The 13827-nt window shown below is 29.3% G+C and overlaps 1 protein-coding gene across 1 annotated transcript in view; it reads left to right on the top strand.

The window, feature by feature from the left end:
* Positions 1–13827, top strand: part of LOC129227297 (solute carrier family 25 member 36-A-like) — a 33357-nt gene that overhangs the window by 4076 nt on the left and 15454 nt on the right. The window contains exon 3 of the mRNA XM_054861835.1: positions 10140–10217. Within this exon, the coding sequence (XP_054717810.1) occupies positions 10140–10217 (78 nt within the window). The remainder of the gene's footprint in view (positions 1–10139; positions 10218–13827) is intronic.

Here is a 13827-nt window from a genome sequence, read left to right on the forward strand (position 1 = left end):
TATGTCAAGTGAGTGACACATGTTCAACAATCAGGCTTCAATTAGAGGGAAAAATAAAAACTATAAAATTTCCCGTCAAAATAATCCTTCTCAAAGAAAGAAAACAGCAAATCAAAAGTTCCTAAAAGAATTAAACGATACACTCCATAAGTACAACTAAAATTCAAAAAAAAAAAGAGGATAAATCGCCAAATAATAATCAAAAGGGAAAATTTTTACATCAAAACAAAAGCAAAATTTTGTTAAGTCATGGCCAAGGAAAAAAAGTGGCAACCTTCTGAACGCTAATTTAAAATGAGATCACGCAAGCGATAATTTTCTGATTTAAAAATTTCTGTTCCATTAGGCTTAGCAGTGCTTTTTGATTTTTTTTACCGGAGATTTTACAGCCTTTTTTTTTTTTTTTTTGAAATTCGAAGGAGATGAAGGAACTCTACTGGTGTTTTTCGCGGACTTTCGAATGGGACCTGAATCAAAGAAATTGGATAATTATTTTGGGTAGAGAGAGGACATTTAATGCCATTTTCGGTTCCTATAATTAAAATTTGAACAGTTTGGTTCTTTTTTGGCGTTTGAAAGCCCCCCCCCCCCCCCCCCCCCCCCCCGTGTTCCTTTTTTGGGTTCCCAAGTATTTCCCTGTCGAATTTGGTCGAGATCCGACGAAAACTGGATTTGTATAGGGAACATACACACACATATATTCTCGGTTTTATTTATATTATGGATAGGAATTCAGGATATTTAAAGGTAATTAAGAAGGAGTTGGGAAGTTGTGTATTAGAGAAATATATTGGTCGTTTAATTCAACTGTTATCAGGGCCGTAACCACACTTAAGTTTCGGGGAGGCTTTCACAATTCTCCCGAAAACTATATGATCAATTATTAAATTTGATTTTATTTATATATTCTGTTGAATTTTGTAAGGATAGCTGTTATAAAGCAAATATAAAATATTAGTTACATATCTATTTAATGGAGGAAAAAATCTGAAATGTACACTGTGTAAATCCCCTGTACCTTTATTAAATAATCCATGTCTTCTTGATTACTCCAAATGAAAGATGTGTATACTCATTTACACGCACTCAAAATAATACTTCTTAAATTCACACTGTTTAGAATAATAAAAATATGTTAAATGTAGACTAGGCAGTTTCAAATTAAAGAATTTCAATGTCTTTTGTTAGTGTCGGGTTTTCAAATTCTGCAGAAAAATGCTATACTGTTTTGTGGAAATGATTTTTGAAATAATAAGAAAAAAACCACAATTTCTCAATAACAAAAGTTTTTGTTTTTGAAATAAAATTAGAAAAATAAATAAAAATAAAAAAAAATTCAGACATAAAAGTATAACGAAAAGCATTTTTTAGAGTGGTTTTTAATAATTCTAGAAGGGGTTTGAGTTGGAACTCTAAAAACCTACTCCTTGTATACAGCCCCATCTGTCACTAAACTTCTTATCTGCAAAAAAGTATGCAGGCATTTTATTTCAAATTGCAACACTTTGCAGCGCAGTAACCTCTGCATCTACCAATCAAATTCCCAAATAGCAGCATGGATGACATATTTATTTGCAGATCCGTTTCCACTAGTAGGCATAATCAGGTATTTGTGTAAAGCTGCAGATTCTTGTGGGCTGCAAAACGATTAAGAAATAAAGTTTTTTATTACTAAACATTCAATTTTAATTGCAGTTATTTACTTATTAGTTTCTTTTTAAACTTGGTAAATAGTTTATGTTTTAAGCACAGCAGTATTAATTTAAATATCAGTAAAAATTTTAAGCTCCTAAATTTTTTAATCTGAAAGTAATACGTATTATAAAATTTTAATTAGGAGGTTAAGTTGCTAAAAATTAATGACTTCAAGCTTTTGCTATAATGCCATGGTATTAAAATGGGGTGGAGTTTTCAAAGCTCGCTTAGGGCAGCTGAAAACCTTGAAATGGTCCTGTTTGTCAAACAATAACTGTTGGTTAAAGTGTGAATTATTATTTTTTTAAACTTAATGTGATTTTCGTAAGTTTTCTAGATATTTCAGCTGTAAAAAATATATAATATTTATTATTCTCAAAATTGATTGATGCAATAGTTGTTAAAGGAACATTTTACCTTATTTGCTCTAACTAAATTTAGGTAAAACAACTCGTGTTAATAAGTAAGAAAGAAAATTTTTATTTTAGAAAACATTAATTGTTGCTTGGATAATAGTTCAGCTTGCCAAAAACAACTTAATTGCAACGACATGCTTTTTAATAAGTAGTCAAATTATTTATAAAATAAGAGCTGCATTTTTTGTCACTCAGTCAGAGGAGGTTTTTCTTTATGTGTGAGCTGAGGGGACTTTGCTGTACTTCTTATCCATCAATACTTACATATTATATTACATATGGAATTTTTTTAAAACATAGTTTGAAAAATAAATAGCATAAAACTTTGTAATTGTACTAATCTAAAACAATATTACCACATTAACCGCAGTGTAAATTCATAGTAAAATGTCAATTTTACTTATGTAAAAACTACTACCTTGATGCATTAAGAAGTAATTTCGTGCACATCAAATTATGATGCTAATCAGGTAATAAAAGTTTGTCATGTTCACAGTGACATCTGTTGGGGCTTTGTGTTTTCTTGCTGAATACAAGGGATTTTGTCTATTATAAACTAATTTGTAAAGTTTCAAGAAGGTTGGAGATTGAAAACTATTATGTGCGTGTGTACTGCTAAATCCCTGCCTAACTTCCATAGAGGATTTTTAGTGATTATGTTTATGTTAAAAAGTTAAAGCTGAAATTTAATTATTACTTAGTTTTGTAAAATTATTCTGATTGCAAACATTGTGCTAACGTTAGGTTCTCTTATTAAATAAAATGTTAATTTTTCCTTACATGTAAATATACAGAATTAAAAATAAGGAAAAAAATTGAAACTTTAAATAATTGCCGTTACAGTGTTTCTTGTTTTGAAATGTAATATATAAAACATATTAATTTCTTTAGATTAGCCCAAGTATAAATTCTACGAGTTTTGATCACATGATTGATTTTAGTTTTATGTAATATAATTGCATTAAAATCTTTCTTTATCATCAAGATTTCATCCAGATTTTGCAAACGGGTCATTATCAGTAAATAATTTTACTATTTATAAAAAGTAAATAATTATAAGACTCTGTATTTATTTGAATTTTTATACCAACTGGAAAAAAAATTTTGTATTGAATCCCACTCAAAAAAAGTTACTGTTTGAAGTAGTGAATTTATAAAAACTTAAAATATTTGCTTGATTCAGAGAGTTTTCTTTTATATTTTTATTAAAGTAATTCGAATGGATTGATCCATGTGAAAACTTCATTCTTCAACTGAACAAGTCTTTATCTGATTATCTCATTACAAAAATGTTGCTATTAAATTGTCACTCATAAGTCGCTTTTTGCTGCATCATTACTAAACACAAAGTATTTTATATTGCCAAGTATTTAAATTTTTACTCTAATATGTATTAGAATCCCCCTCCTCCCATGCAATGCCATAGAGGTCTCTAGGTCTCAATGCTGCTTTACTCCTTCCTATTTGATCTAATGTTATTTGCTACATTATTTTCATTTATTTCTGCATTGAATTGTTTTAACTTGAACATATAATACTTTCTTTGCTATTTATGTGTGTTATATGATGTTTGAAAAAGTGTCAGGATTAGTCTGTAAAATAATATATGAAATAAAAATGTAAAAAAATTTGCTGAAAAAATTTTTATTATGAAGAAAAATATTCCACAACACTCTTAAATATTTTTAGGGAGCAATATGTTTTAGTTAGTGCTCAAAAACAAAATATATAATATAAAATTTTACCATCAAAGGAAAAGTAATTGTTTATGTGTTTGATCAAACTGTTAGGCTTAACATTGACCCGGAAAGCAAAATTTTGGATTTATAACATCTGTACAGTGTACTGACAAAACATGATTTTCGCTGTTGTCAGATTTGGGAGTGATTATATTACAAATTAAAAGGGTATCCTAAAGTTAGCACAACTGTTCTATTTAAAGATACTTATAAATGAGTCTGCCAAATAAATATTAAATTTTTGATGAAATTCTTCTGGAAAACATTAAGTGCATGCATTCCTAGCAATTAATGAAAGATTTTGACAGCTTGATAGAGTAAATATATTGTGCATGTCCTGTTACTTGTGTTTGTTTGAATCAGGTGGGAGATGTTAACAAAGCGTCTCCGGGCTGTCTTGCACGAGATGGATCAAACATTCTTTAATATAGCCTTTTATATTTCTGGAAAAATTGGTAAGTCGCTATGATGGTAGGTTCTTCATGAAATCTTTTGTTTTCAGGCCATATTTGCCTGAAACTTTGTTCCATGAAAAATTAAAGATTAAAATGTTTTTAGCATTAATATGAAATATCAAGCATTGTTGTTTTGGCAATAGGCTTGGATAGCTGCAGGATTTTTAAGCTAAAATTTTAGTTATTTGGGAGTAGTATTGATTTCTTTCGAAACATTTCATCTCGATTATTTCTTCCACGTAAGTTTTGGTACAATTCTAAAACTAACTTTATACATTGAATTTGCTTCGGTGTATCTTGATCCAACTATTTTTAATGCTTCTGCAAGTGGTTTTTGAGCATTGAAAATTAGAAATATGCCATAAAAATGTTGTCATACATACTTTAAATTAAAATTTTGTCTTGTGGAAAATGAAGCAACTGGATTTTAAAGTATTATAATTTAGTGTTTTGTTGCTGCATTTTTTAATGCAAAAATTCTAGCATTAGTAGTTCACATTTCTTCTTTCCTTGTTATCTTTCGTTTCATCTTTAGTAAATAAGTTTTTTAAAATGGAATTGATCATTTTTATGGTCCTTCTTATTATGGTTTTCTTATCTCCTTTCTTCCAAAAAAAAATATAATGGAGTATTTTCCCACCTTTTGGGGGGACGGGGGAGGGGATAGGTAATATCTCTGATCTTAATTATTTGTATCTGAAATTTTTAAATTTTGATTTCCTTTGTCTTTTGTCACTTGTAATTTCTGTGAGTCTTTCTACTACCTCTAAGGGAAGAAATTTTGGCAATAGTCTTTTTCTGGAAGCTTCAGTGTGATATATTTCAGTTCCAATATTTTGTGAAATAAAATTACTTTCAAATTTGTTGGGTTTTCTGAAAATCGATTATGTTAATTATTCTTTCATATTTTACATTTTCTTAGTTTTAATTATATGTTTACCAGAATTTCTACTTCTGTTAATTAAATTTCCACTCTTATTAATTAATCTCATAAGCATAAGTCAGAAAAATAGATTATTATTATTTTAATAAAAACTAATTTGTAAATCTGCTTTTCGTTTAAAAATTTTTGTATTTGAAAGTTTTTTTTTCTTTAAACTGCATGACTTTAACCATTTGTCTGCAGACTTTCATTGTGTATTTCAGTTTTTGATGCTGAAATTAGTGGACCCTTTTGAGTAGGTGATGCTGCTTACTTTGATAATTGTTTCATAATTTTATTTAGTTCTATATTAAAACAAGAATTTAAACACTATTTTGATGCTCTTTTTTCTGTTTCTGTAATTTTCATATTTTTGAAAAAATGGATTTTATTTGGTTTGTTTTCTTTTTTTCTTTCTTTTTCCTTTTTTTTTTTTTTTTTTGAATAAATTTTTGTTCATTTACTGAATCACCTTGGAAGATTAGAACTTTTGCCTGGAGTGTACAAGTCTTTTGAAAATCGCTAAAACAGCTTGCTTTTTTGTGATAAATTGCAGTTTTCAAACCTTAAGAGGACTAGTCTTTTTTCTTTTCATATTTTTTTATGAAATGTTTTTTTTTTTTTTTTTTTTTTTGTGATGCATTTTTGTGATGATAATAACATTAACAGCACTTCAATTAATATAAAAATGCTGTCTTTTAAGTTGCTTTTTGATGTTTTTAAATGTTATGTAAGCTTTTACTGTTACTTTTTGTAAGCAGTAACATTTAGTGTTTCTGTTCTGTGTATCTTCATGCATTTGTGAATAACATGTTGTTTAACTATAATATTTTCTTTGCAAGAATTTTAGATATATTTTGATAGTTACTTTTACTTTTAACAATTTTTTATCATTAGTCAAAAAAAAAAAAAAAAGTTTCTGCTTTTCAAAAATAATTACCTTCTCAAAATGTTTTATCTATAAAAATTTTCTTATTTTATCTTTTTTTTTTAATTTTTTATTATTATGAAATATATATTAACATTGAAACCCAGCACAAAAAATGATATGTTGTATCAGGTTAACAAGTAAAGCAATTTTCATTTTTTTTTTTCAATTTGTCCATGGTCATTGGTCAAGTTATTAAGTTGGTTTTTTAGCTCCAAATTGAAAGTTTTAGGTTTTTCCTTTAATTATAACTTTAATTTCTTTCGACTACATTCTTACCTAAAATTTAACATACTTTATAAGAATGTTTTGGATTTTTTTTTTCCTGTACCGGATGGTGACAACAAATACTTCCACTGATCCGTAGTTTAGTAATCTGTTATTCTTCCTTTAACTGTTATTGCAGATTCTGATAGCCTGTTAAATCAAAGCTTTAAGGAAAAGAAAGATTAAAAACTCAAATATTGATGAAAAATTATTTTGCAGACCTGCCTGGAAAATTTATTAAATCATTTCTGCTCGGTTGTAGGGAGAAATAGTGCTATGTACAGCACAATTTGATGTTAGTATCTAGTTTGTACCTAATATTAGTTTTCTCACCAGGGCTGCAGAGTCGGAGGGAAAATGATAGGCTGAGACTCAGACTCCTGGATTTTAAAACCACTGACTATGGATTTTTTTTTCTTAATCTCTTTTTTTTTTACCCTCATGAAAAAGAATTTTAAGACCCTAACAGACTTGAAATATTAATCATTTTCGGGAAATTTTGTCCATTTATTATTGTAAACATAAGATGATATTGCCTTTAAAAGTTTGAAGGCCAATTGTAAAATAAAATGTTACAATGGTTGTATTCCATTAAGAACACCAGTTTTTAAAAAACCTAAAAAATATCTAATTTGAGCCCCTTTTAATGTTTCACAAATTCATCAAATCTCATGTTTTCAGTGTTAGAAATCTAACTATAGAAAAAAAAAATGTCTGTGAAGTTCTTTGGAAAGTTTTCTATCACCATTAATTGTAACCTTAACTAGCATAGTTATTTCTTTTCAATCTTAATGGTGACATGAAATGTCCTACAAAATTTAAAATGAATCTACAGGGTGATAATAATTAAAGTCTGATTTCAAAACGCTCTAAATTGAACAGAAAATTTTACTTGAGTCCACGTTCACCCATGTATTACTTGTGATTTGCTTTTTTGTTTTTAGCGATATTTTTTTAGATACATTGCTATTTTTTCTTCTTTCTGTGACTTTTACGGGAAGTAGGCTGAAAAAGGAATGATATTGTTAAAAGTTTTAATGCGCTAACAGTTGAAGTCGATAATTGTCAATAAATAAATAAATAAAAGGAATTCAAGTGGCTGTAATTTTAACATTTTATTGGGTATCACAATTTGAATTGAGCTAATTTTAAACTGTTTTAAAAATGTTTTATCTTCTTTGTCTATGTTACACACAACCTTTCACCCTGAATATCTTATTTTCATACCTGTAAAACCTTAATCGCCCTTCCTTTTCCCTCTTTTATTTAGTACAGTGAAACCTGTGTAAGTTGACCCCTGTGGTGCATTACTTTAGTGGTAAACTTAAACAGGTGGTCAACTTACAGAGGTTGATTTATAGGATAAGGGCTAATTCTGTGCCTGAAAAAAGTGGTCAACTTCACAGGTTTTACTGTAGTTAATTTTAGAGATATGTAGATCTCTTTTTATTTGTATCTTCTTGTTTGTGAAATCTATCTGCTTAACTTATTGCTAAAGTGTGAATCTTCAGATTAGCAAGCTTTTAAGCATTAAAGATCTCTTCTCTTTTTGCATGCTCTTGAAATGCAATAAAAAAAAATTATGCTTAACTTTTTATACTTATACTTTACATAAGTTTTTTTTGTCTCATAACAGAATACAATTTGTCATTAAAAAGTTTGAAAAACACACACACCTAAATGTTGATATTTTATCCGCTTTTTTTTTTTTTTTTTTTTTTTTTTGTAAGTAGTCTGGGACCATGGAAGAAATAGTCAAAATAGATAAATTGAAATTGGACTGAATGAGAATCCTTTGATTTTAAATACATACTACTATATTTAATACTACAATTATTACAATGATGTATTAATAGAATGTTTTTATAATTCAGTTACCTTATTTATTAAAGTAGAAATTCTTTAAATTAATCATTTAGTTGAAACAATGATTGTATTTTAATTACAATCTAATTAATGCAAAAAAAAAAAAAAAAAAAAATGTGCATTATTTTTAAGGCAATTTTATACTTTAAAATCAAAGTTGCTGAACTAAAATAGCGGTGGAACATAATTTGCAATATGATATTGTAAATAATTTTTTAAAAAAGGGTTTTTTTTTTTTTGATCATGATAAAAATAAAAATGAACTTAATAATTACAATCAATTAAAGATAATAAAAACAAATATAAAGTTAATGAATATTGTAAATAACATCTTGCATTAAAAAAAAGTGTTAAAATTAGCTAAACATACTCTATCTCTGAATCTTGAATTTGCATTTCATAGTCAACAGTTTTAAAATGTCTTTCTACCAAATTTAGCTGACTATTTTTAAATTTCAGATTTGCATGACAAAAGTTCTTCTAAGCAGCACTTTTTGCTTTGCCGCTTCATTTTTTTTTTTTTTTTTTTACGAAGCAGATTTAGCTAATACGTGTTTTAAAACAGTAAACACTTGTATTGTATTTAATGAGCTCTGATTTTAAATAATTTATCAACTAAAGGTTTAAGTATTTTTGAAAAGGAATGGAAACCCATATCAAAAAACGAAAAGTTTTGTTTTTGATCCAATTAGATATTAAAATAAAACTGAAAGCATAGTAAACAGAAACTTGAACCAAAAACAAAGAAGTGCAGATTTAAGTTTTAATTATTATTGATAACAAACTTGATTTTATTTCAATGGAACATTTTCTTTTTTAACACCAATTTTTTACTTCATTATATGATATTCATATTTGAAACACATGTTTTATATTATGTAACAAAGTAAATTTTTCATGATTGCTATAAAATGCATTAAAATTTAATGTTAATATTCACATTTTAAAAATGTGCAACCATTAAAAAAACTTTTAAATAAGCTAGTAAATCTTTAACATATTGTGCATATACAACTACATGTGTAATAATTCGATTAAAAATGTTCTTTCAATGAGAAGAATCGAAATATTAATTTGTTACTCCTAAGTTATTTTTTAGTCTGAAATTTTTTATTTACCGATAAAACTAGACGAAATGGAGAAAATAATATTTTGTTTGCAAAAACAAAATATTTTGTCCAAGGCGGTTTTTTTCGAGAGCGAAAAAAGCAGACCACCCTACGTCAATGTAATTTTTAGCATCATTATATTAAGTCTTTGTTACCAAGGTTTTTTTTTCGTATTTCTTTTAATTTCTTTTACGTTGTTTTAAAAATTTTACAAACTATTTTTAATGAAGGTAAATGAATTTCTATTAAAATGTTTGGTTACTAAATAAAGATTCTAGTTTTCAAGAACCAATTTATTTATTATGTTTTTATGAATACATTTCAATTGGTGTGTAAATCAGATGATTATTTTTTGAGAGAATGTTGTTTCAAGTGAATATTTTTTTTCTATAATCTGATGTCATAATGATGTCAAATGTGTTCATAACATTTTAATGAAAGGTCTACTAATGTATTTGCTTTTTGTTTACAATTTTATTGTTTCAGTTGTTTATTTTATTTATATATTCTCACTTATTAAAGTAATTTTAGGAATTACAACACTTTCTAGTTAAATTTGTAACTTTCATCGGTTTAAACATGTGAGGGAAAACTAACAGTTTCTATAGGTTAAATTTTCTTATTATGGGGAAGGTTTTTTCTTTTGATTTTTCACTGATACTCAAATTGAACTTTACTCATGTTTTGCCTTCAGTTCTAAAAATCTTATGGGTTTTAAAGTATAAGCTTGTTCTATTTACAGGCACATTGTAGAAACAGAAGGTGCAAGAGCATTATTTAAAGGTCTTGGTCCAAATCTGGTTGGAGTTGCTCCATCAAGGTATGTAATGATCAACAGCTTTGAAGTATTGGATATTAATGGAACAAGAACAAATGTTGGTTATTAACATCTAAAAAACATGTAAAAACCTTTGTGTTTAAATCAACAGTTAAACATGTAAACAACAATTTTAAAAAAGCATCAAAATGCAAAAAATAAACAAAGAAAAACTTTTTAAAATCTTGAGAAATACAGTTGAGGTTCATTATAACAATCCCTACTGTCAAAACAAAATTGCACTATAACAACCTATTTACTATCAGTTCCTATCAAGTTTTCAGGAAAGTTTATGATCAGATTTTTTCACATTCTTTTATTTTATTTATTTAACAACTTTTTAGATAGTTGAATGTTATTAGCAGATTATTTTATTTTGTGAATTATTTAATGTTGCCTTATGGACTCCTGTCGTCGTTTTTCTCTTTTAAGGTTTAGTTTCCCAGCACTTTTTTTCTCTCAATGAGTGACTATTAATTTGATTAAATAGCACAATTAAAACCTTTCATAAAAAAGTGGAGATAAAACTAAGTCTAATGTATGCAAAAAAAAAATTCTCTACAGCGACCTCCCTGTGTTCTGCAAAAAAGTGGTCATTAAGAGAGGTGGTTGCTCAAAGAAGTGTCAACTTAAAATCGCCAAAAAAATTTCAAAAAAATAATACTGTAAATTTGCAAATTCTATGGACTAAAGAAACATGCAAATTGTCCTTGCTAATTATTGAACATTGCATCATACAAGCACTACTACATCATATGCATTTTTCAAACTTACTTAAAAATATGAAGAAGTTTTAGATTGTTTATATTTTTTGCGTTTGTGACAATACTTGTGTCCCTAAAAAAAATTTCCACCCAAATTCTCTATAAGCCTAGATTCTTGAATGTTTCCTATTCTTTACGAATTTTAATTTTGTCTTTTCGTTTATTAATTTCAGTTTATGCACAACCGAAAATATTTACTAACTTCCTCTCTGAATTTCTTTTTTCGTAAGACTCGATCACTTCTATTTGTTGCTCCAAGGTTGAAGTTACTCGTTTATTGGACATGTTTTACGAGAATTTTAGCTGAAGTGCACTTGTCATTCTTGTAGGCTCTTCATTTCACATCAAAGGTGCTTACCAAGCTATAGAGAGATCCCATGGGTGCAAGACCTTCCGTCTCAGGACGGATTTCCGTCTTGACAAAATTTCCGAGACGGAGGTCGGGACGGAAAGAAATTCAGTGACTTTCTTTTAATTTTGAATGAAAAAAGAAAAAATTTGTGTGTTTCAAAAATATGCTTTAATATTACTGAACCGTTCCATAACCACGAATTTACATCGACATTCTCTCGGTTTTCCGCCATGTGCTTGTTTTGTTTGCAACGTACTTTTGGAGGAGTGGCTTTTCGGCTCGCGCCGTTTGACTTTTTTTAAGTATAGCTTTATTTCCAACTCGCTGCATTGCAGACCAAGGATTGCTCGCTATTCTCCCTGATTTTTCGAAGCAATCGGCTCTAATTGAAAATTTAGCCTTTTCTCATGCTATTTTCGATCATCCTTTCGTTTTTTTCATTTGTGTTTTTTTTTTTTTTTTTGTAAACTTTACACGCATAAATGAAAATTATGTACACTCTTAAAATGTCTTAAGAGTTGAATCTGCATCACCGATTGAGAGTGATTGCTGACAAGATGAAATATTTTCGCCACAGCAAAGGGCGTCCACATACCATGTAAAACAGAAACTATCAAGGATTTTGAAGATTTTAATGAAAATGGGAATTTTGGAAATAATCGGGGGGGGGGGGGGGGAGATTTCAAGCTGCTTGGAAACACCTATGGGCAAACCGTTCCTGCATTTTTGACAATGACTTGAGGAATCACTAAATTCTAATGTCATTGATTCGAACACTCGCTAGAATGGAAATATGGGTGGGGGGAGGGAGAGAAAGGAAAGGAGAAAAATAACGGCAGCACGAGTTTGCGAAAAAACGCTGCTCTTGCAAAAAGGGTAATCTGTCCGCAAATTAACCCACGATACTGAGGTCTTAAAACGTTGATATCTTGGACAATCTAGGGGGGGGGGTTACTCACGGGTTACAGTATAAAATATCGAAAAACTGAATTGAAAATATTTTTGAAGCTAGGAGTGGATCGATATTTCTCCAGTGCAAACTCTTAAAAATTTAAAAGTCAAAAAGTTTTAGGCTGTCTCTAATGATATAAAAGTGGGTTTTAAAAAGAATCGAAGACTGGAGTCTTAAAAACACTAATTTAGGCAATCTTTGGTGAATTTATGAGAGATGGTTTTGGTGTTCTAACATGAAAATGTTTTGTAGCTGATGTATTAAAAACTATTTGAGGCTATACTTAAATGACTTAAGTTAAAGGGCATTTGCGACCCTCTCCCGAAAACTGTTTGTAATTGAAGTCTTAAATCTTTTAGGCTGTCTTTGGCAATGTCAAGAGGGAGGGAGGGGGATCTCTTTAGGCGAAATTCCGAAACTGGAGTCTTAAAAGCGCAACTCTGGACCGTCTTGGGGTTCGGGGTTCTCCTTTCCCAAAAAATATTCAAAGCTGAAGTATTCAGAACTCAGCTTTAGGTAATCTTTGGAAGACTTAAGAAGAGGGAATTCGAAGGCTTTCTCTCAATACGTTTCAGAATTTAAATTCTTAAATCTTCGGTGATGAAAAGGGGAAACAGCAAATTTTAGTAAAATTTAATGAACTTAGAGGAAAGAGTTCGGGGAGGGGGGGGTCTCTCTCCCCGAAGTATTGAAATGCTATTTTGGCTATTTTTGAGTGAGTTAATAGTTAGGGAATTCAGGGGTCTTTCTCGAAGCATTTTCGAAATTGAAGTCTTAAAACTTTGGGTTGTCTTCGGCGATGTTTGGAAGGGAGTTGCTCTCTCAATAGAAAAATAAATCTTAAACAAAAACTTACACTGCGTTTAGTAAACACAATGAGAGGGGGGGGGGGGGTATTCTGCACCCCCAGCCCGAAACATTTTAGTTTCTAAAATTTTAAGTGCTTTGTTTTGAGCTATCTTTGGATGACTTAAGGGAGAAGGGAGTAGGAAGATTTTTTCAAAAAGTTTCCAAAATTAAAGTATTAAAATTTTTAGGCGATCATAAGTAATGTTTATAGGTAAGAGGGGTGCTATTCCTACAAAACAATTTAGAAAGTGAAGCCTTAAAAATTGAAATTTAGGATATTTGTGGTGAACTCAGAGGAAGGGGTTCGGGAGTTCTCTTCCGAAAATTCTTTGATGCTGAAATATGTAAAGCGCCACTTTAGGCTATAGTTGAGTGCCTTAAGAGGGATGCGATTCGGGAACCCTGCCTGGAGTTAGGATTCAGTTCCCCTATTTCTTTTTTAATTAATGAATGTTGGAAAGGGTACCTTATTTAAAAAATATATCTACTTCACTGAAGCGATTTTTTTATTGCTAATTTCACCACCTGCTATCTTATAAAAGAATTCTTTTTCAAATGAAGACTGTGGGGGAATGGTGACAGTTCATTATCATTAGTCGGCCTTACCCTTCCCCCACCTTTCCTTCTTTTCTAGTTTGTTGGCGCTACCTTGGGTAGACTTTCGAATCAGAACTGATTTATGTTGCAAAAGTGAAA

Source organism: Uloborus diversus, chromosome 8 (assembly GCF_026930045.1).
Source record: "Uloborus diversus isolate 005 chromosome 8, Udiv.v.3.1, whole genome shotgun sequence".
NCBI lineage: Eukaryota > Metazoa > Arthropoda > Arachnida > Araneae > Uloboridae > Uloborus > Uloborus diversus.